At 39.8% G+C, this 20741-nt stretch overlaps 1 protein-coding gene across 1 annotated transcript in view; it reads right to left on the bottom strand.

Annotated features, from left to right (window-relative positions):
- The window catches only part of DENND5A (DENN domain containing 5A), a 95737-nt gene extending 76535 nt beyond the window's left edge, over nt 1–19202 (bottom strand). The window contains exon 1 of the mRNA XM_057749661.1: nt 19093–19202. Within this exon, the coding sequence (XP_057605644.1) occupies nt 19093–19201 (109 nt within the window). The 5' untranslated portion in view covers nt 19202. The remainder of the gene's footprint in view (nt 1–19092) is intronic.
- Nucleotides 19203–20741: the final 1539 nt, after the last annotated feature.

Genomic DNA, 20741 nt, shown 5'->3' with positions numbered 1-20741 from the left:
CTAAAAAATTAGACCTCTTTTTTCTTTTTACATAACCATAATACTATTAACACACCTAGAAAAGTTTGACCAAAAGAATACTTAATGCGAAATATCTAGTCAGTGCTCAAATTTCCTTAATTGTCTCATAAGTGTTTTACTACATAATGGTCTTTAATAATTAAAAAATTTTTTTTGTTTCCGGGAATTTTTTTAATAAAATTGTTTAAGAGCATGAGGAGAAAAAGAGGCAATTTCTCTGTATGAATAAACCAGAAACAAATTATAGAAACTTCAGGTCTGGCATAAGATCAGGAAAGAGGGATGGTTGGAGTTAGACATGATTCTCAAAATATTTAACAATCAGTACAATGTGGGCAGCAACCAATCAGGACAAATGCTAGCCACACACATATGGTATACAGACTGGATATCAACCCTGAATAGAGCCTTAACTAAAGAACAAGCAGAGAGGCCGCAGGAACTGGCTTCCCATGCTGAAATTCAACCCTGTCTGCAGCGGAACAATAAGCTACAACCACAGCAGTCACAAGCAAAGTTACCACAAGGTCTTGATAAACATATCTTCTACTTGGCATAGCTGTTAACTGCTGGATCACTATAGCCTGCAAGTGTTCATCCAAGCATCTATCATTTGAACTAGGCAAAGAAAGAACCCTCTTTTAAAGCAAACAGCATGGGAAAGCAGAAAGAGTTCTTGATTCTAGCATGACCTAGAATACAGGCTGTCTGTCTCTAAAAAGTTAAAACCATAATATCTGGCACGGATAACTGAGTAAGTTAACACCTGAACCTACTGCTTGTGGGTCACAGCTTTTCTTCAGTTTTTTTAGCTTGCTAAAGAACATAAAAGATAGTCTTATATGATTATTTAGAATCCTTTCATAAACATAGGGTGTGCCCTGATCATTTTAAAGTAAATGTAAAACAACATACCTAAAGAAAAGCAAGAGGGAGAGAGCTCTTGAAAAGACGCAAGAAAGCCTAGAATTCTAGGCCTGGTTCAATACACAATCTTATGTAAATCACTTTTATCCTCCTGGAGTCCAGTTTCTCCACCTTCATGTAAGGTACCTGCCAATTCCCCCAGTCTCACCTGCTACCATCCTGCTCTTCCTCTTTATACACTATCTCTACTAACCCACTTGTAGTTCCTCAAATATGGCATGCTTTTTCATGCCTTCATTCTTTTTGTATATGTTATTCTCTGCCTAGAGTGACCTTAACACCATTCGTTCTTTGCCTGCTTAGCCAAAATTTACACTTATTCAAGTGCATGCTATCAAAATCTACAGTAGTCCAACAATGTTGCCGTTTCTCCATCTCCAGGTTCTTCTGGAACTCTTCTGTGGGAGCTATTGTCAGAGCTATTTACTGGTCAAAAAACAAATCTGCTCCTCTGAATGTAGTTCATATGATATTTTCAGGTCCCTCACCACCCTAGCTCCTAGAACTGAAATCATTACCCTATCCAGGTGTGGTCTACACTAACATCGTTTAAAAAAGCACTATCCACTCACTCTTTCAACAACATCTATTAATGCAAGCTAAAACCACAACTTTCTATCAACAAAATCACACTTTTGCCATAAATCCAACTTGCAGCCAGCTATAAGCCTTACATTTTTGTGTTGCTATTAAGCCATGCCTCCCTTCCATACTTCTACATCACCTATTTCTTTTTTTTTCCTTTGGGTTTTTTTGTTTTTTGTTTTTGATGGCTTCATGCGGCTTGAGGGATCCTACTTCCCCAGGGCCATGGCAGTGAAAGCGTCAAGTGCTAACCACTGGACCGCCAGGGAACTCCCTGCATCACCTATTTCATCATATAGCCCAAATCTCTTATTACCGACTATATCTTAATCATTCCCTTCAAAACATTCTTGAATCAAAAAATCATAGCTAACAGTATTCCCCTCTTCTACCAGTCTACTCCCTTAATAAATAAAATGTGGGCAGTTAAGTCACTTACATATTCCTAGTGGGCCCGTGTTGGCTCTTAATAATGAGTTTCCTTTTCTAAATCCTCATACTACATCCTTAATAAACCATTCAGATTTTAACTAGGAATATGTCAAGCTCTTACCTTCTCCTCAGACTTGAAAATATGTCTTTTGTGGTAATTCTATGATTCCTTAAAGGTTACTGACAGTGACTAAATGCTAATCATCCCAAAATTCTTTCAGAACTCTGGGGTGTAATTTAGGTCAGGAGGCTTGAATTCATTCAGAGGTATTAAATGCTCTTATGTAAATGCTTATTGATATCAGGTTTCAGTCTCCTCTTACCAATTCAGTTCTATCCTTGCCAATCTACGATAATTTACCATGACAATGGCTGCAGGGGTGGGAGGGGGGAGCTTCTGGGGCCATTTCAGGCTTGGAGATATTTTTTTCAAATGTGGTTATTTGGGATTTCACATTTAGAGTATCACCCAGTATAAAATATCCTTCTCGAAGAATATTTTATTTATCACAATAAAAGTTTTTTTTTTTTAGGGTTCTTCAATGCAAACCCATAAAACTGTTAGAGGAAGAGGAGATGCTAATTATAACACAGTTCTTACCACAGCAGCAAAAACCAAACTAGCCAATCTATTCCAAATGAGACTAAAGAAGAATTCTGAAAATGAATACACTTCTGCTACCACAGAGAGGGAAGAAAATGTGCCAAGCCAAAAATTTCAATTGTCTCTCAAGGTGAAAATATCCCCAAAATCCATCAACATATCAACCCACAGATATTTACTCACTGTGCAAGGCATTTAATCAAAACAATTCATCCAAAATCTAACATCATACTCACACCCTCGCAACAAATCCAAGCTATAAATATAAGCACAGACATGTTTTCTCCACTCAGCCACCATGGGATAGCGACCTTGTCTAACCCAAATTCATCCATTCTATGACATTACTACTTGATTCCATACTCAAGCAATTTATCTATCCATCTTCATTGAGTTCCTACTATGTAGCACACAGCTCTATGCTGCTAAGTGCTATAGAGACATAAAAATTTATCATTCAAAACTAACCCCTCCTGGAATTCATGAACACATTTGAGTAAACTTGTATCTCATTTTCCAGGCAGACAGGCCTCACAAATCTGAATGGGCCTCTCATCCAGATGAAGCTGTGGTATAGATACTATAATAGTGGAAAAAACAGAACTTTAATGACAGCTAATCTAAATTCAAATACTAGTTCCATCTCTTGTTGAATTTTAAGTAACCTGCCCAAGGTCTCTCTTCTATAAATCTCAATTTCCTCCTCTGTAACATGGGGATAATAATACCTATTTCATAGGCCTATTGAGAGGACTGAGTGTGTATATAACTGTAAAGCATATGGGACGTACTTGTATGGAGCACAAGAGGCTAAAAAAAGCAGCCATACATCCAAGAATAACACCTAAATCTTTAACCCTGAAAATAAGACACAGAAATGCCCTGGAAATTCCCAAATGCTTCCCCAAAAGGATGCCTCTACTGCATGAAAGTGACAGCATATATCTGCTTCACAGAATGAGTACCAAAGCAGAACCCAGAACAGGAAACACGCCTGTACCAAGAACAGTAACCTGTCCCTAAATCCAAATTTCAAACCACAGCTTACAAGGAAGCCCTCAGCAGTCTTCTTTCCCAGGGTGCACAGATTTAAGAATCTGGGAGCCTCCTGTCAGGTTGCCCTCAATAACAGAAGAGAATTATCTTCACCCTTAAGGGCCTTTATGGCAATAACTTTTTTTTTATAGTTTCCTAAGCCACTAAAATGTTACCATTTGGTACTAAATCAAAGAACAATGACTAGCATTTGTTTTCCTAACTGTGTATTGAAAGCACTGTACTGGTCATATCAAAGCCTTGGTTGTACTTCAGGCCCAGCTGTGACAGCAATGGAAATGTTTCTCTTTCACTCTACAGAATACTGATAAATGATGCACACACGCAACACACAGACGGGGGAGCTTTTTCAGTCAGTATAGAATAGTGTTACAGCACAGTGCTTAAGAGAGTTAGTCCTGGGACTGCAGATCTAAATGTGAAAGGTAAAACAACAAAAGCTTCAGAAGGAAACACAGAACATCTCTGTGACCCTGCAATAGCAAAGATTTCTTAAACAGAATACAAGATGCATGAAACATAGAGAAAACTGATAAAATGAACTATATTATAACTAAAACTTTTTGTTCTTCAAAAGTCACCATGAAGAGAATGAAAAAGAAAGACACAAATCATATATGTATTACACTTGTAATATGTATAACTGAAAAAAGAATCATATCTAAAAACATAAAAGAATTCCATTAAATCAATAAGGAAAAAGAAAGACCACCTAAAAGGAAAAAATGGCACAAGACCTGGATACTTCTGTAAGGAGAATACACAAATATCTGATAAACCTTTGAGAGGTACTCAACTTAATTAGTCATCCATAAAATGCAACAGCAATACATAACCACTAGAGCAGCTAAAATGAAAAGGAAGGAAAATGCTGAGTGCTGGTGAGGATAGGGAGCAACCTACACTCTCAAGCACTGGAACTGAGGATGTAAATTGATCCAACTACTGTGGAAAACAGTATGGCAGTATCTACTAACGCTGAACATAAACCTATGACCCAGCAACCCCACTCCTAGGTATATACTCAACAGGACAAAGTACAGGTTCACAAAAAAGGCACATACAGGGAATGTTCATAACATATCACTGTTGTAACACTCAAAATCTAGACACTACCCAAGTGTCAACAACAGTGGAACTGAGAGATAAATTACGGAATAGTTTACACGATAGGAAACACTGCCATGAGAATGAACAAACTGCATATAATAGTATGAATGAACCTCTCAGACATAATGTTGTGCAAAAAGAATCCAGACACAAAAAAGCACATAGTGTATGGCTGCATTTATATAAAGTACAAAGACAGGCAAAACTAATTTATACTGTTAGAAGTCAGAGCAGTGGTTACCTTTGGTGGGTGGGAGGGCAATCACTGATTGGAAGGAGCACAAGGAAGGATTCTGGGGTTCTGGCAACATTGGTGTGCTCAGTTTGTGAAAATAAATCACAGTGTGTACTTTGACACGTGTACTTTACTGTGTTTGTTTATTTCCTTAGTAAGGTTTTGTTTTGTTTTTTAAAGAGTATACTCCAGATTCTGACAGATCTGAGTTCGAACCCCAGCCTTTCTATATATTAGCTGTATAGCCGCAGGCAAATTATTTAACTGTGTTGTGCCTCAGTTTCCTCATTCATAAACGGGAAAAACAGAATTTTGTCATATGGTTGCTAACAGGCCCAAATGAGATAATGTATGTAGTACTACAAGTGTGAGTCAAAAATTATCCACACTCTGGCTGTAGTATTTACTTTAAGTTTTAGAAAAGACAATTACACCATTTTTCATTGTAATCTCCTTACTTTTCAATACACTTTGTCCATCTGTCAACAAGCTTTCATATTCCCTCATTAAAAAATGTTTTAGGCTGAGCTGCGAGCCACGAATGCACCACTGTCTTGACTTCTTTATCAGAAGTGAATCTTCATCCTCGTAAGGCTGCTTTCAGGGGACCAAACAGGTGAAAGTCCAATGGATCAAGATCAGGACTATAGGGACAACTCTTTAATACCTCAAAACGAAGTTTTTGCAGCATGTCGACAGTGTGGGCAGAAGTGTATGAACATGCACACCCTCGGACCAAAAAAAACAAATCCCTGCACGCTGCTCTTCTTTGTGGCAAATCACAAGTGGGGTGTCCATTTCTGCTCTCACTGCAGTTACAAATGAACTGATGTTCACACCTGCACAGCAGTGACTGGGGAGACAGTAGCCTTGAACGGAAAGCGCTGTTAAGACAGTGCAGTCAACAGAAGTTTTAATATAACTATAGTGCGTATAATTTTTGACTCACCCTCGTGTTACCCCATTTCCACTTGCTATGAATGTCAAAATTATATAGAAAGTTAAGTGATGCAAAGAATAAAAATGTTAGTAATAGCAAACATTTAATGGATACTCACCATGTACCAGGCACTATTCCAAGCCATTTAATGTTTTAACTTATTTAATCCTACAAAAACCCTAAGAGATAGGTTTTATTTCCACTTTAAAGATGAAATAACTAAAACATAGAGAAGTAAATCACCCAAGGTCACACAAACAGTAAATGGAGGATCTGAGTTTGTAATCCAGGTGACAGATATAACTTTTAGGCTACACTAGATCCTTTATTATCCTGGCAGAGACCCTCAGTTTTAAGGGAAGGAGACCAATACAGATATAGATATGGATTCACAAATACTTACTTCTTTAACAATTTGCACAGTTTGTATATCATATCACGGGAAAAAACACTCACCTAAGAATTAGGGACTCCCAAATTCAAGTTTCAGTGCCAGGTTAACTACCCAGTTGTGAGAATTTAGACAAGTTATTCAAAAACTTCCCAGCCACACTTTCTTCCTCTGTAAAATGACAGGTTTGGAAAGTCTAACTAGCTCTTGCTTCTATTCTATGAGCCTTCATGGCCTATTTTAAAAGAATATAGCATAGGACTTCCCTGGTGGCACAGTGGTTAAGAATCCAGCTGCCAATGAAGGGGACACGGGTTTGATCTCTGGTCTGGGAAGATCCCACATGCTGTGGAGCAACTAAGCCTGTGTGCCACAACTACTAAGCCTGCATTCTAGAGTCTGTGAGCCACAACTACTGAGCCCACAAGCCACAACTACAGAAGCCCATGCGCCCTAGAGCTCACGCATCGCAACTTCTGAAGCCTGTGAGCTCTAGGACCTGAGTGCCACAGCTACTGAGCCCATGTGCTGCAATTACTGAAGTCTGCACTCCTAGAGCCCGTACTCCGCAACAAGAGGCTACTGCAATGAGAAGCCCCCGTTCACTTCAACTAGAGAAAGCTCGCGTGCAACAATAATGACCCAATGCAGCCAAAAATAAATAATTTATTTTTTTAAAAAAAAGCACACACAGACGATTCAAATTACAAACACAAAGGATTAATAAATAGCTTTTTTTTTAAATCTACTTTGGTAGTCAAAGAAATACAGATTAAAACATAATGATATCCCAAAAAAACCCAAAATAACAAGAATTAGTGAGGATACAGAGAAAGTAGAGCCCTCATGCATTGACAGTGGGAATGTAAAATGGTGCAATCACTGTGGAAAACAGTTTGGTAGTTCTTCAAAAGGTTAAACATAGGGTAACCAAATGACCCAACAATTCCACTCCTGAATATATACTCAAAGCGGTGTCCTAACAAAACCTTGCACACAAATGCTCATAGCAGCACTATTCATAATATCCAAACAGTGGAAAAAACACAAATGTCCATCAATAGATGAATGAATAAACATCCATACATACAATAATGTCCATCTAATGGAATATTATTCAGCGATAAACAGGAATGAGGTCCTAATTTATGCTACAACATGGAAAAACCTTGGAAACATTATGCTAAGTAAAAGAAGCCAGACACAAAAGACCATATACTGCACAATTTCATTTACATGAAATATTCAGAATAGGCAAATTCAAAGAAACAGAAAGCAGATTAGAGGTTGCCGGGGGTTGGGGGGAGGGAGGAACAGGGAGTGACTGTTCAATGGGTACAGGTTTCCTTTTGGAGTGATGAACATGTTATATATATCATAATGGTGATGGCTGTACAATATTGTGAAATGTACTAAATGCCACTGAACTGTACATTTTTAAATGGTTAAAATGGTAAATTTTATGTCATGTGCAATCTACCCCCCCCAAAATATATATATATATAAATGATTAAATGATGGCAAGCTAGAAGTGAGCATAAATTGGTACAACACTTCCAAGAAGAAATTACATTACATATGAAATGTGCTTAAAGGTTCATCTACTTTGACTTAATAACTGGCTTACTGTTATATATACTAAAGCAACAGACACAGATTTATATAAAGTATATATATTGTAAAATTATTTATCATAAAAAAGTATATACAAACCACCCAAGTGCCAAGTAATCATTAAAAGTTTTACAGTTCACTCATACTTTGGAATCAAATAACAATTAAAATCATGTTTATGAAGAATATCAAAGGGTATGAGAAAAACATTCAAGACATTTTAAAAACATGGAAAAATGATCAAAATATAACAGTAAATTTAAAAAGCAGGATACATTTTTTTCTCTTATGATCTCAATTCTATAAATCTATATTAGTGTACATATTTTTTTTCACTGCCAGTGTTTTTAAAGTATTTCCTGACAATCAAAATATTCCTAAGAGATAGAATTGCTGCAAATCAATGAGAAAAAGATAAACAACACAACAGAAATATGAAAAGGACTGAACAGGGAATTCACTGAATAACAGACACGTATATGAAAAGATGCTCAGCCTCACAAATAATTAAATTTAGATTAAAACAGACATTTTCTTCTTAACAGATTGAAAACATTTTAGAAAAGCAGTTAATATTTTGTTACAGATGTAGAGAAAAAATTGGTAGACTCTTACTGTTGGTGAGTCTAACCTTTTGAAGAAGGCAATTTGGCAATATCTATTAAAACATAAAATGTACATTATTCCTTGGACTCACAAAGGCTAGTTTTAGCAATTAATCCCATAGAATGATTCCCACAAGTGTAAAAATACATGTATAGGATATTTGATAAAAGAAAAATTTGAATATATTCACCAGAAAGATCTCTGTATTGATGTGGGATATTTTTTATGTTATTTATAAATATACAGCATGTTATAATTTGAAATAAATCCCCTTTTTACTTCAGCTTGTTTGAATGAGTTTCTGTTCCTTGTAATTAATTAATTCTTAACTAGGCGCAATAAAATTTTAGGAGAATATGCAGTTTATTGTATGTCAATTGTATCTCAATATAAGTTCTTAAAGAAAAAATAAAATAAAACTATAATTGCTGTGGGGAAAAAAAATTCAGGAGAATACTTCCTGATATTGAGAAATACTCATGATAGAACATTAAGTGAAAAAGAAAATCAAAACACAAAATGTTTACATTTCACCTTATCACAGTATGTAAAAGTATATACACATACACCCACATATAGTAAAAACTGGAAAGAATATTGGTGATGATTATACACATGTAAACATATATAAAAATACATCAAGCTATATACTTAGAACTTGTGCTTAAGGTAGACTGCAATACAAATTTTTAAAAACTGGAAGGAACTACAAAAAGACATCAAAATGCTATGAGCTTAATGCCGAATAGTCACTCATGAGTGATTTATTCCTGTACCTTTCTATAATTTCTAAGCTCCTTATAAGAAATATGTACTTTATAATTTAAAGTTTTATTTTCAGAGAGAAAAAAATACCACTCCTTACATGGCTGACCTTCAAATATGTTTTTTCCAACCCTCAGAGTCAGTAACTTATGTATAGGCCAAAGGTATTTTTGTACATATTAAATGAGCATTGAACTAATCAATGAATAAATCAGAGAGACTATGTTTTTGTTCAGGGTCACACCCTGAGCTAAGCTCTCTACAGCAAATTTTGCAAGACATTAACTACAAAGCTAGAAAACAGAACTCTTTCCCTCTCCTGAACCCCAACAACACCTCATTATCTGCTCCTCACTTAAGGAACTGATTCTTTTCTGCAGTTATTGGTTTATATGTGCCTTACTGGTCAGAAGACTATGAGCTACAAGGACAGTAACTCTATCTCACATATCTATGCAAACAAGTGTTCCACCCATCACTGCTGGTCTTTCAATAACAAAAAGGTATATATATGGTAGAGGACTTTAGAGACAGGGAAAAGAGGTTTCCAATTCTTGCTATATGAACTCAAGCTTGTTATTTAAATTCTCTGCACTTTAGTTTCCTAACCTGTAAAGTGAGGATTAATGTCATTTGGTACCTAGAATTGAAATGTATTCAATAAACAATAAATGGCTATTAATTATCAGGGATGAAACAGCTTACCCTAGCCTCATCTCCTTGCCTGTGTTCTCCATTACCTACAGAGTACTTGTGAGCGTGATGGTCAGCTGAGGCTAGCACAAAAGTGGGTAGAACAAAGTAACTGGTCCTTACGAAGACGAACTCAATGACCCCGGCCTCATTAAGTTCATCACACTCATAACCTACTTAGCGAAGCAGCCAACAGAGCTAGACCAGCAGACCAAAAATCCTCCACAAAACATTAAACATTCTTCTAGAAGATAAAACTACAAATGCTTAAATACCAACTTTCCACACAATAAAACTGCAGCAGAAAGAATGTATTTCATAGAGATGTGAGCAAATGGGGATAAAAAAAGAATACTAGCTAATTACTTAGCAAAAAAGGGATGAAATACCATTTGAACACACAGAAGCTCGGAGTTAAGCAAAACTGGTTGGATGTCAGTTTAGCAGGGATACTTCTAGGTATTTGTTTTATTTTTCCCAACGACAGACTGTGATCCTAAGTCCAGAGGACTGGTTAAATAAACTAAAACTAGATTCAAACAAAACAAAAAAACTATTATTAGATAAAACAAAAAACAAGCAAAAAACTATTATTAGATAATTTAGCTTCATACATTAAAAATTACAAAATAATCACAGTGCAATACAAAATGCTTCTCCCATCACCATCTTACCTCTAAATCTGACGTTGGCCCTCAGCTTTTTGAGTACGGGAAAACAATCATTGCTACTCTTTTCTTTTACAGACCTCTACCTTCTTTATTACTCAGCACTTGGAAAAGTTGTGGAAGTGTGACTTCTTTAAGTTCTAAAAAGTTAACTACTATGCTTTATATCAGAAAAAAAATGTATCTATGATTACATACAAGTCTTTGAAAATCTGAATAAGCAGCCTTTACCTTTTGATAATTAATACAAATCTTTATCAAATACCTAGTATGTAAAGCATTTCTTCTAGCAAAGCTAAGAAATTTGTCTACCTGACTCTGGAACAAGAGAAATTATAACATAGTTCTGTAATGTTTTAATCTGTATAATAACCTATGGTTTTTATAATCAGGAAAAAAATTTTAAATGTAATTGTCAGGACTTCCCTGGTGGGGCAGTGGTTAAGAATCTGCCTACCAACTCAGGGGACACGGGTTTGAGCCCTGGTCTGGGAAGATCCTACATGCCACGGAGCAACTAAGCCCATGAGCCACAACTACTGAGCCTGTGCTCTAGAGCCCACGTGCCACAACGACTGAGCCTGTGTGGCCCAACTACTGAAGCCCGTGTGCCCTAGAGCCCATGCTCCACAACAAGAAAAGCCACCGCAATTAGAAGCCCACACACCACAACAAAGAGGAGCCCCCACTCACCACAACTGGAGAAAGCCGGCATCCAGCAACAAAGACCCAACACAGCCAAAATAAATAAGTAAATAAAATTTTAAAAATAAACAAACATAATGGTCATTGTCAAATAAAGACTCTGAGGAAAACAAGAAAAAAGACATCTAACTTACCCAAAATAAAACCTCTGGTTTTCTTCAACAATATAACAATAATTAATACCTATCTTCATGACACTGATAGCCATTATTCTGAAACTACAAAAACAAAGGGAAAAAAGGACACCAGAGATAACACAACTGAGAAAGGAACCAATTCTTTCAACATTCCTGGAAAGTAATTCTAATGTATAATTTTTTTAATGAATGTAGTTTGTTGTAAATTGGGTTTACGCACTTATAAATCCATGGCTTATGATTATTATTTCGAAATCATTTCCTTCTCTGTCCTCCTGACTTTAAAAATCCTAAAAGTTTCTTAGTTGCTTCCCATTACCTTTCATCATAAAGAATATGGTAAATCTGAAGTCACAGCCAGCACCCAACAACAACCACAAGAAGATGCAAACTGCAGGCTACATTGAGGGATTTCTAAGGTTAGGAGGTGCAAACTCTTTTTTTCTTTTCAAAGAAAACGGATCTCAAACAGCATAAGACATCCTGAAACAGCCACACAAAAAAAGAGCTTCTTAGAAACAAAGCCCCAGTAACTATTTGGTCTAAGAAAAACATTTCCAGAACTGATAAGAATGGGGAGACAGGAAAATATATATATACACACACAAAATAACAGTCTTAACTACAATTCAAAAAATGAGTGATCTGACTCCTCTCCTGACAGAGCTCCTCTACTGCATTGTGGGTTGGGGACTGAATCAAAGAGGCCATGCCACAGCTATACTACTCAATGATTAAACCATTGCTTCAGTATTTCCAAATTTATCATTTTAAAAGAATAATCCCGGGAATTCCCTGGCGGTCCAGTGGTTAGGACTCCGAGAGTTCACTGCCACTGTCAAGGGCTCAGGTTCAATCCCTGTTCGGGGAACTAAAATCCCACGAGCTGCAAAGCACAGCCAAAAAAAAAGAAGAATCATCTCATCAATGGTGAGACAGCAGACAGAAGAACTGGATTTTAGCAGTTCTTTCTAACTTGCTGGGTGACAGTGGCCAAAAAATTATATTTTCAAGTGGGGCTGAAAATATTAAAAAGTGTTTAAAAACTATTAAGTCATTTACAAATATTTATCATTACCATCTGTCAAAAGTGGTGGCTGGACTATCTCAGATCTAGCTCTGGCAGTTTTTGATTGTGACCAATATAAATGAATGCACACTCATACTACATTTTGCCAACTAGGAGTAGTTTAGAAAACAAGGAATCCCACACTCACAGAGGGACAAAGTTTAATAAGAGGAACCTCCACACATCTTCTGCCTGTGCACAGCCTCTCAGCACTCCATGAAAACATTTCAGACTAATGCAGCTCGTTCAGCCCAATCAGTGGACCACAAGATGGCCTAGCAAAATTATGACCTGAATTGCCCAGCACAGTAATGAACAAAACAAACAAAAAAATTACTAACCTGGCTCTCTTTAAAAAGGGACTGTGACAGATCCCACGGACGAGAATCAAGCAAACACCCTGAGGATAACATCTGAGAAACCTGATGGTCTAAACCACAGCCGTTCCCATCTCACCTCCTGGAGCCACACCCGGCCCCTTGGAAGCACACTGAAAACAGCCTGAAAGCTGGCACATGCCCTCACTTTCCACCATGACAGGACCCTGACACTCATAAACCCAGTCCAGGGTTCTATGTACTCCAAACCAAAATCTGTCATCACAAAACATCTGGAACATAGGCATCTGACCAATATCTGCCTCAATAACTTTTGAGAACTAAACCTAAACATCTGGCAACGACAACCTGTGTGTAATCACTGAATTCCACAAGAAGTCATCAGCTTCTAAAAGGCAAGGTTCTCTCTCTTTTACTAGGTCCTATGCCACATCCAGAACCTAAAACATATAAAGTATAGGTTCCCTCATGTGTACCCAGGTTCTTGAGAGACCTCTAAGACCAGCTGACAGTAATTTAAATCCAGGGATGGCAACAGGAATTGAAGGCCCAAGCCAAGTAGCGCAAAAAAAAACCCAAGCTTTTAAAAGGATATAGGACTGGAAATGGGTATTGCCAAAGGAGGCCCCAGGCAAAGAAAACTTTATTTATAATCTAGTACAGAGGATAGAAGGGCTGAACAGAGTCTAAGAGAGTTTGGTTTAAGCACCAAACACTGGGACACGGGATTTCCTCCTAAGAAGAGAGGAGCAGAGCCCCAGTGTTATTAAAGTAAAATCCACTGACTTTCAATGTGATCCTCCCTACCTGAGGAAGTGTGAAGTAGAGTGCTCTTATGTTAAGAATATAGCCTCTCCAACTAAATTTAGCATATAATTTTATACCACCTTGGGCTGCTCTGTAATTATTTTCTGTGTGTTAGTCTTTCCTCTTGACTTATTTGCTCTACCTTATAAAAGGAAACACAGGACCTAACTTAGGAAATCTCCCCCTCCTACCCTGACCTCTGGAAGTAACCACAGATGCCTGAGGTAAGCTATCAGGGTTTGAATTTTTCTTCAGCTAGGAGTCTGAGCTTCAGAGCAGTGATGCCTTCATAAAATGACCATGAGAGAATCTGCACAGAATTTACCAGATTGGTAGAGGAAAACAAAAATTAAGGTTAGCTCAAATTGACTCCCTGTTTGAAACTGGCTAATCAAACTTTTTATACCCACTTCATCTCTGAGAAGAGATAACTTCTTTTTTCTTTTAAATAAGATATCCTTCTTAGTCATCAAGAATATGCAAATCAAAACCACACTGAGATACCACTTCACACCCACTAGCATCAAAAAGGTAGTAAGTGTTGGTGAGGATATAGAGAGTGGAACCCTCCAACACTGCTAGTGGGAATGTAAACCGGTACAGCTGCTCTGGAAAACAGTCTGGAATTTCTCAAAAGTTTAAACATAGAGTTGCCGTATGACCCAGCCATTACACTCCTAGGTATATACCTAAGAGAAATGAAAACATACGTCCACACAAAAACATGTACACAAATGTTTACAGTAGCCTTATTTATAAAAACCAAAAAGTATATAAATAACCCAACTGTCCATCAACTTATGATAAGTAAAATGTGGTATATTTATACAGTATCATTCAGCCATGAAAAGAAATGATGTACTGACACATGCTACAACATAGATGAACCTTGAAAACTTGCTAAATGAAAGAAGCAAATCACAAAAGACCATATATTGTATGATTCCATTTATATGAAATATCCAGAATAGACAAATCCATAAAGATCAAAGGTAGATTAATGGTTCCCAATCAACCTACTGCCCTCAAACTCTCTTCTTTCTTCAACTCATAAGCACCTGCTTTTACAAAATTGTAAGTACAATAACAAGAGTAACTTTCATTTTAATAAAAGGTCTATCCAGTTTTCTCTGATAAAAAATAAAAAAATTTAAATATAAACAAAATAAAAGGTCTAGAAGGATCTACATTAAAATGTTAACTACTATTTCTGCAAGAAGAGAATTAGCTTTTCTTATTATCATGGATGTGAATAATAAGGATGTTGAACTAGTACTGATTTGGTGATAAGAAAATAAAAATTTCTTCCCCCAAGGAGCAAAAAAAAAGTAGATTAGTGGTTGCTGAGAGCTGGGGTATGAGGGAGTTGTAAGGATATGGGAAGTGACTGCTAATGGGTATATGTTTTGGGGGGAGAGTGATGAAAATATTCTAAAATTGATTTTAGTGATGACTGCACAACTCGGTGAATATACTAAAAAACACTGAATTGTATACTTTAAATAGAAGAATGAAATCCCAATAAAAGTGTTTTCATATATTAGAGAAAGATAAGACATATAAAGTGATAAAGCAAATGGAGCAAACTGTTAATAGTGAATCTAGAAAAAGGATGCACTGAAGTTCTTTGTACTATTCATGTCAAACGTTTGGTGTGAAATTATATTAAAAGAAAAAGCTAAAAAAAAAAAGATATCTCTCTTGATAATCACACACAGTATTCTTGCTTAACATGAAACAGAACCCCACACTAGAAAAAACTGCCACGTCTGCTCCTGCCCCTGCTAGACAAACATGTTACTTGTCTCCCCCTCCTCCCCAACTCATCAAATTACTGCAAAGCATGCAAAGCATCACTCAAGTAGCAGAAAAGAAGGATAAAACATGGCAAGGGAGACAAATATTCTCCAACTTTCTCAGGGCCTCAGGTTCCTCATCTGTAAAATCAGAAGGTTATATAATCTCTAAGAGAGCTTCCCTGTTTGACATTCCATGATTCTGCTGTTCTAACTTCATTGCCCAATATAGTTAAGGAGAAGTATGATCTGATCAGTCCTCTGGCTTTCCTGGACAGAGAGCATTTTTTCTCTCTTCTAATGATGACATTAAGAGATGATTTCAGGGTATGTCAGTGTTCTAAGTAGGTTCATACAGGACACTGGGCAGTTTCCCACCTATGTTCCCAAGCCCTCTCTTTGATTCTTGGCAAGACCCACTCAGAGCCTAGGAAACTAGAGTAGTGGATGCATGAACCTAGGATACTTATATCTCAAAGCTGGGTACAGGTCAGTGCAGAGGAGCATAAAGATTCCAAAGTAAGAAATAGGTTACTAGCATTCTGAAAACTTAACTCTCAGGCAGAGATAGGGAAAGTAAACTCAGGAGTCACATGTCGTGGTAAGCCTTCTCCTGCAGTTACCTGGTGGTGACCATAAGAAGAAAAAGGGAAAATGAAGATGCCCAGAACACCCATCCATCAAAGAGATCGAAAAAGGGACTGGACTCTACTGCCACCTGCCTCCCCACTCAGAATGGGCCAACAATAACAAAAAGTCAAAATCAAAAAAGTTTCTTCCAGATTTGCTTATCTCCTTAACAAACTCAAAAAGCTAATAAGCAGATACCATTTCCTAAAGTTGGCTAGACTTCTGCTTCACCAATAGATTACCTTTCTGTCCTTCCACCCAAAGTACTTCTTCAGCTAACCAGAAAACAAAATTAATTTTCATATCTTCCTCAGTTCCTTGCACAACAAATAACTACATGACTTGCCTAAATGCTTAAGCTTAGAATAAAAGGGAAGAGGTGACAGGGAGAGACTCCTACAAATTCAGTGACTGGAATCTATATTCAACACAGCAAGCTCTATGTTTATTGCTGCAAAGAGAAAACAATGAATCTTAATCTTTCTCCATAAAGCCAGAAGGAACACTGAGGATCTCTGATCTGCTTGCTCTGGATTCACTTCTTAAAAGTATAGAAGCTATCTGAATATGTAACTTAATTTGTTTGGAGAGAACATAGACTCCTCAGTACCTCCCTAGAGAATGTGGGTGCAATTCACAACTTCCTGTAGTTTCATTTACTATGACATCATCAGTTTAGGAGCTATAAGGCAGAGAGAAAATGCACCCTGGAGAGTCTCAAGACTGACCCGCATAGAGCTATTTGTATTCTGTTTTGTTTTCCTCAAAGATTCCCTCTGGGTAGTCCAGATTCCCCTATCAACCCACCAGAAATGAAATGAAGGAAAAAAAGAAATCCTTCAATCAGTGCTTATTCTAACAAAGGCCACCTACTGAATAAATAGTCTTGGCATTCCACTACTGCAACCACATTTAAAAAGGCAGGAAAATACCCTTCTTTACACATTTTATACAGCTCATCCCCCCCCTTCTTTATTCTCTCAATAAGCTTTCACAGGGTTATAATTTGAGTTTGCTGAAAAGCCAGATAACAGATATTCACTAAAAGAGAATTAACATTTTTGAGAGTCTACTTGATGAGATACTTTTTATCTACATTCTCTTTTTTGTAGATGAAGACCCCAGCAGAGTTATCAAACTTGGCCCCCAGTCATGGAGACAGTCAATGGCAAAGCGAGAATGTTTAACACCAAAACCCATGCTCTCACTGACAAATCAAATCACTTCCCAGCTCCACTCCTAAGGTTTATCATTTGCAAACCAATCTCTTTATGTTTGAAAACCAAATGTCTATAAAAATAACACTGGTTTATTACACCAACTTAAAGTTTCTTTTACTGGGGAGAACTGTGTTATTTTTAGTCTTTCTCAACATATTAGTGTTTTCTAAAGATCCAGCCAAGCAATGAGATGCAGTATAGTGTCACAAGAGGAGCACTGGATCAAAATCAGGCAATTAACTAGCAGGACATAGGCCCTACTGTCCTTCCTGGGCCTCATTTTCCTCTCTGAGGTCCCTTCTAGCTCCAAAACCATGAACTGAATTCCAACAACTATTGATACATCACAAAGTCACAAATTTAACAAACAGGAAACACAGATGAAAAATTAACATCAGTATTATAAAAATCTAAAGACCTAAAAAGTGAATTTAAAGCTACCTCAACAATAGGCCTAGTATTAACTGTATTACTGCTTCATGATTTTTTTCTCCACCTGCTATTAATTTGAGGAAATAGTGTATTTGCCCTGACCTTGTTAAAGGTCATCAAATTATCACTTTTTTAAAAGACAGTCCATTTTGAAGTATGCACCTAATTTTTATTTTTTCATAAGAAACACCGAAATTTTTCTGGTGGGGGGGGGGAATTTAAAAGAAAAACACACCAACCCCCCCCCCCCACTTGTCCTGTCATCTCTGAAGCTAAGTAAAATCAGTCAACAGGATAATCACCTTCAGGAGAGAAACTTTACAGTGAACACATCATGACAGAGCAGTAGAAAGGAGTATCTCTCATCAAATCAGGATGACACAACAAACCTCCACCCACATGAAACCTGCAAACTGCACCCTCCAGACAAAAACTTTTCCAAAACTGTTGCGATTCAAAGGCTCCAATGACGGTGCAGTGGAATTCGCGGGGATTTTACAGCTTTGACACCGGTGCGGTGGCATTCACGGGATTTTACAATTCTGACACTCTTGCGCAATTAGTGCCATATCTATCCGTGAAGATAGCTTCACTTCCCCACCACTTCCCTTTGAAAGACGACTTGAAAAGCATCACTACGCAACCCAGGCTCTCCAACTAGGTTGCTGCCCTTTTAGTCACCAATGACGCTGGCCTCATAAAGAACATAAATTATTTTCAATAAAAAAGGGATGGCCCCGGGATACAAGCCCTTTCCAGAACTAAGGGAGTTCTCACCCTCCTTGGTGTGACCCAAGTTCACTTGATTACTTCGCGTCCCATCAACCCAGGAGGTCCAGCCCAGGGCTGGGTTAGAACGGTTTTGAGGAACTGCGATCACAGGCTTCTTGGGACGAGGCCAGATAAACTCACCAAGTTTTTGTTTTTTCTTTTTTTTTTTTTTTTAAGTCTTGGTGGAACTTACTTGAAAGTGGGACGTGGGATGTCTTCTTCCCTCCCTAGAGGGTGTTCGAGGACAAGCTTCCCTTTATTTTATACTAAGTCACTCAACCTTCACCAGACTCAGAATACAACCCTTCCCTCCTCCTCGTCCCGGAGGACCTGGCCACAGCGCAGCGGGGAGCAGGGGCCGCTCGGAACCCTCACGGCCCAGAGCCCCTCGGCCCGTTTCCCCTCCTCCAGGCCGACGCCCCCTTCCCCGCGCCCGCCTTGGGTCCTTGCGACCGACCCTCGTCTGGCTCCCGGGACAAAGCGGGGGTGGGCGAGGATTCCTCGGGGGTCCCCGGCGGCCCGGGCTCAGCACTCACTCACCCGACAGCTCGTCCGGCTCCAGCCCGGTCTCGGTGTCCAGCCCGCAGATGACAAAGTAGTCGGCGAAGCGACTGGGCGCCGAGCCCCCTCCGCCGCCGCCGCCGCTCATGGCGCCGGGGCCGAGCCGAGCCGGGCCGTGCGGAGCGCGGAGCCCCCGCACCGGGCGCCCGCCCGCCCTCAGGCCGCCCCTCCCGCCGCCGCCGCCGCTACCGCGGCTCCGGCCGCCGCCCCCGGCCTTGGCCCGGTCCCCGCGGCCGCCGCGGCTGCCGTGACGGGGCAGGGGGGCACCGGGCCGCCCCGCGCCGCATCCTGGACGCCTTCCCCTCCGCGCCGCCGCCGCCGCCACCAGCCGGGAGCGCCGCGGCCGGAGCGAGCCTGGAGAAGGGCGTAAAGCTCGGAGGAGAGCCCCCGCCGCGGCCCCCTCCCGCCGCGCCTGCGCAGGCGCCATCGGGGAGGGGGCGGGCGCCTCGCGGAAAGGATGACGTGATGCTCTTCGGGCCCGGCGGGCCGCAGCTTCCCAGGCGGTCTCCGCAGCGCGGCGGGCATCTGCTGGGGCGCCCGCAACCGCCGTCCCCTAGGGGCTGCGACTCCTTTAGGGAAGACAGAGAAGGTGCGGGATGGGAGGACGCATCCCGCAGAGCCGGGACCCTGGCCCATGCTCCGCGCCACCTCCGCCTCCCACTAGAGGTCTGGAGATCTCCTCTTAAGCCCGGCCCTGTCACTGGAATAGGGTCGCACGATTGAGTTCGGAAACCCACCTCATCCTGACTCCAGGAAGCCCGCCAGCCTAGACCCCAGATAGCACCTTCTCCCTGACCCCGCCCCCTTACGTCCATGCCTGGCCCTTTTCCTAGTACAGCTGAGAAGTTTCCCTCTTTTGGCCGAGGCGGATCAGCCCGCCCTGTATTTACCCGTGGCTTACAAATGGGGAAACTAAGGCTCCGAAAGAAGCAAAGATTTTCTCCAAGGTTACATAGAGTCTAAGAGACAAAGCCTGGATTACGATTCCGGGCTCGTGGTCAATCCGCGCTCGCTCATCCCCACTCCAGCCAGGCCTTCTCCCATGCACCAGGCTGTCCCTTTTTTCTCTCCTAGAGCCTCCAGAGGCCCATGCCACTTGGGAGCTCCCCTTCTGCTTCTGAGAATTCTCAGTTCCATCCCTGAGCCGGTCCTCCTGAGAGAAGTGAGGGATGAGGAGGAGAGAAACTTGCCTCCTGGTACTTGTGATGGGACCCTCCGATTTTGTTTCCCACAGAAGCTAAGCAGGAAAATGGAGATCAGAAACCAAGAAAGCAATGCACTAGACTGGGCTCTACAAACAGAATGCTCAGATTTGAATCTCTGCTTTATCATTTACTGTGTGACCTTGGGCAGTCTCCTGGTGCCAGCAGTCATGTTTTTTGTGAAGATTACATAAGATAAATTCGCAACACAGGTTAAATGGTCAGAATAGTGCCTGGAAGTAGAAGGCACTCAATAAATATTAGAGATTATATTATTATTCCAGCAAGAGGTGTGCCTGGGATTTGCTCTGGCAAGCTGCTGCTAAAGGCCCTAGAAGGCAGCTGGCTTCCCCAAGGGCTAACCCTGGGCTCTCTTCTGGGTTCTCTCCTGGGTACCTCTCTTAAGTACTGGTTCCCAGGGGGAGG

This window comes from Hippopotamus amphibius, chromosome 9 (assembly GCF_030028045.1).
Source record: "Hippopotamus amphibius kiboko isolate mHipAmp2 chromosome 9, mHipAmp2.hap2, whole genome shotgun sequence".
Classification (NCBI taxonomy): domain Eukaryota; kingdom Metazoa; phylum Chordata; class Mammalia; order Artiodactyla; family Hippopotamidae; genus Hippopotamus; species Hippopotamus amphibius.
Note: the sequence above shows the minus strand (reverse complement) of the source record. Positions and strands in the feature narration are given on the sequence as shown.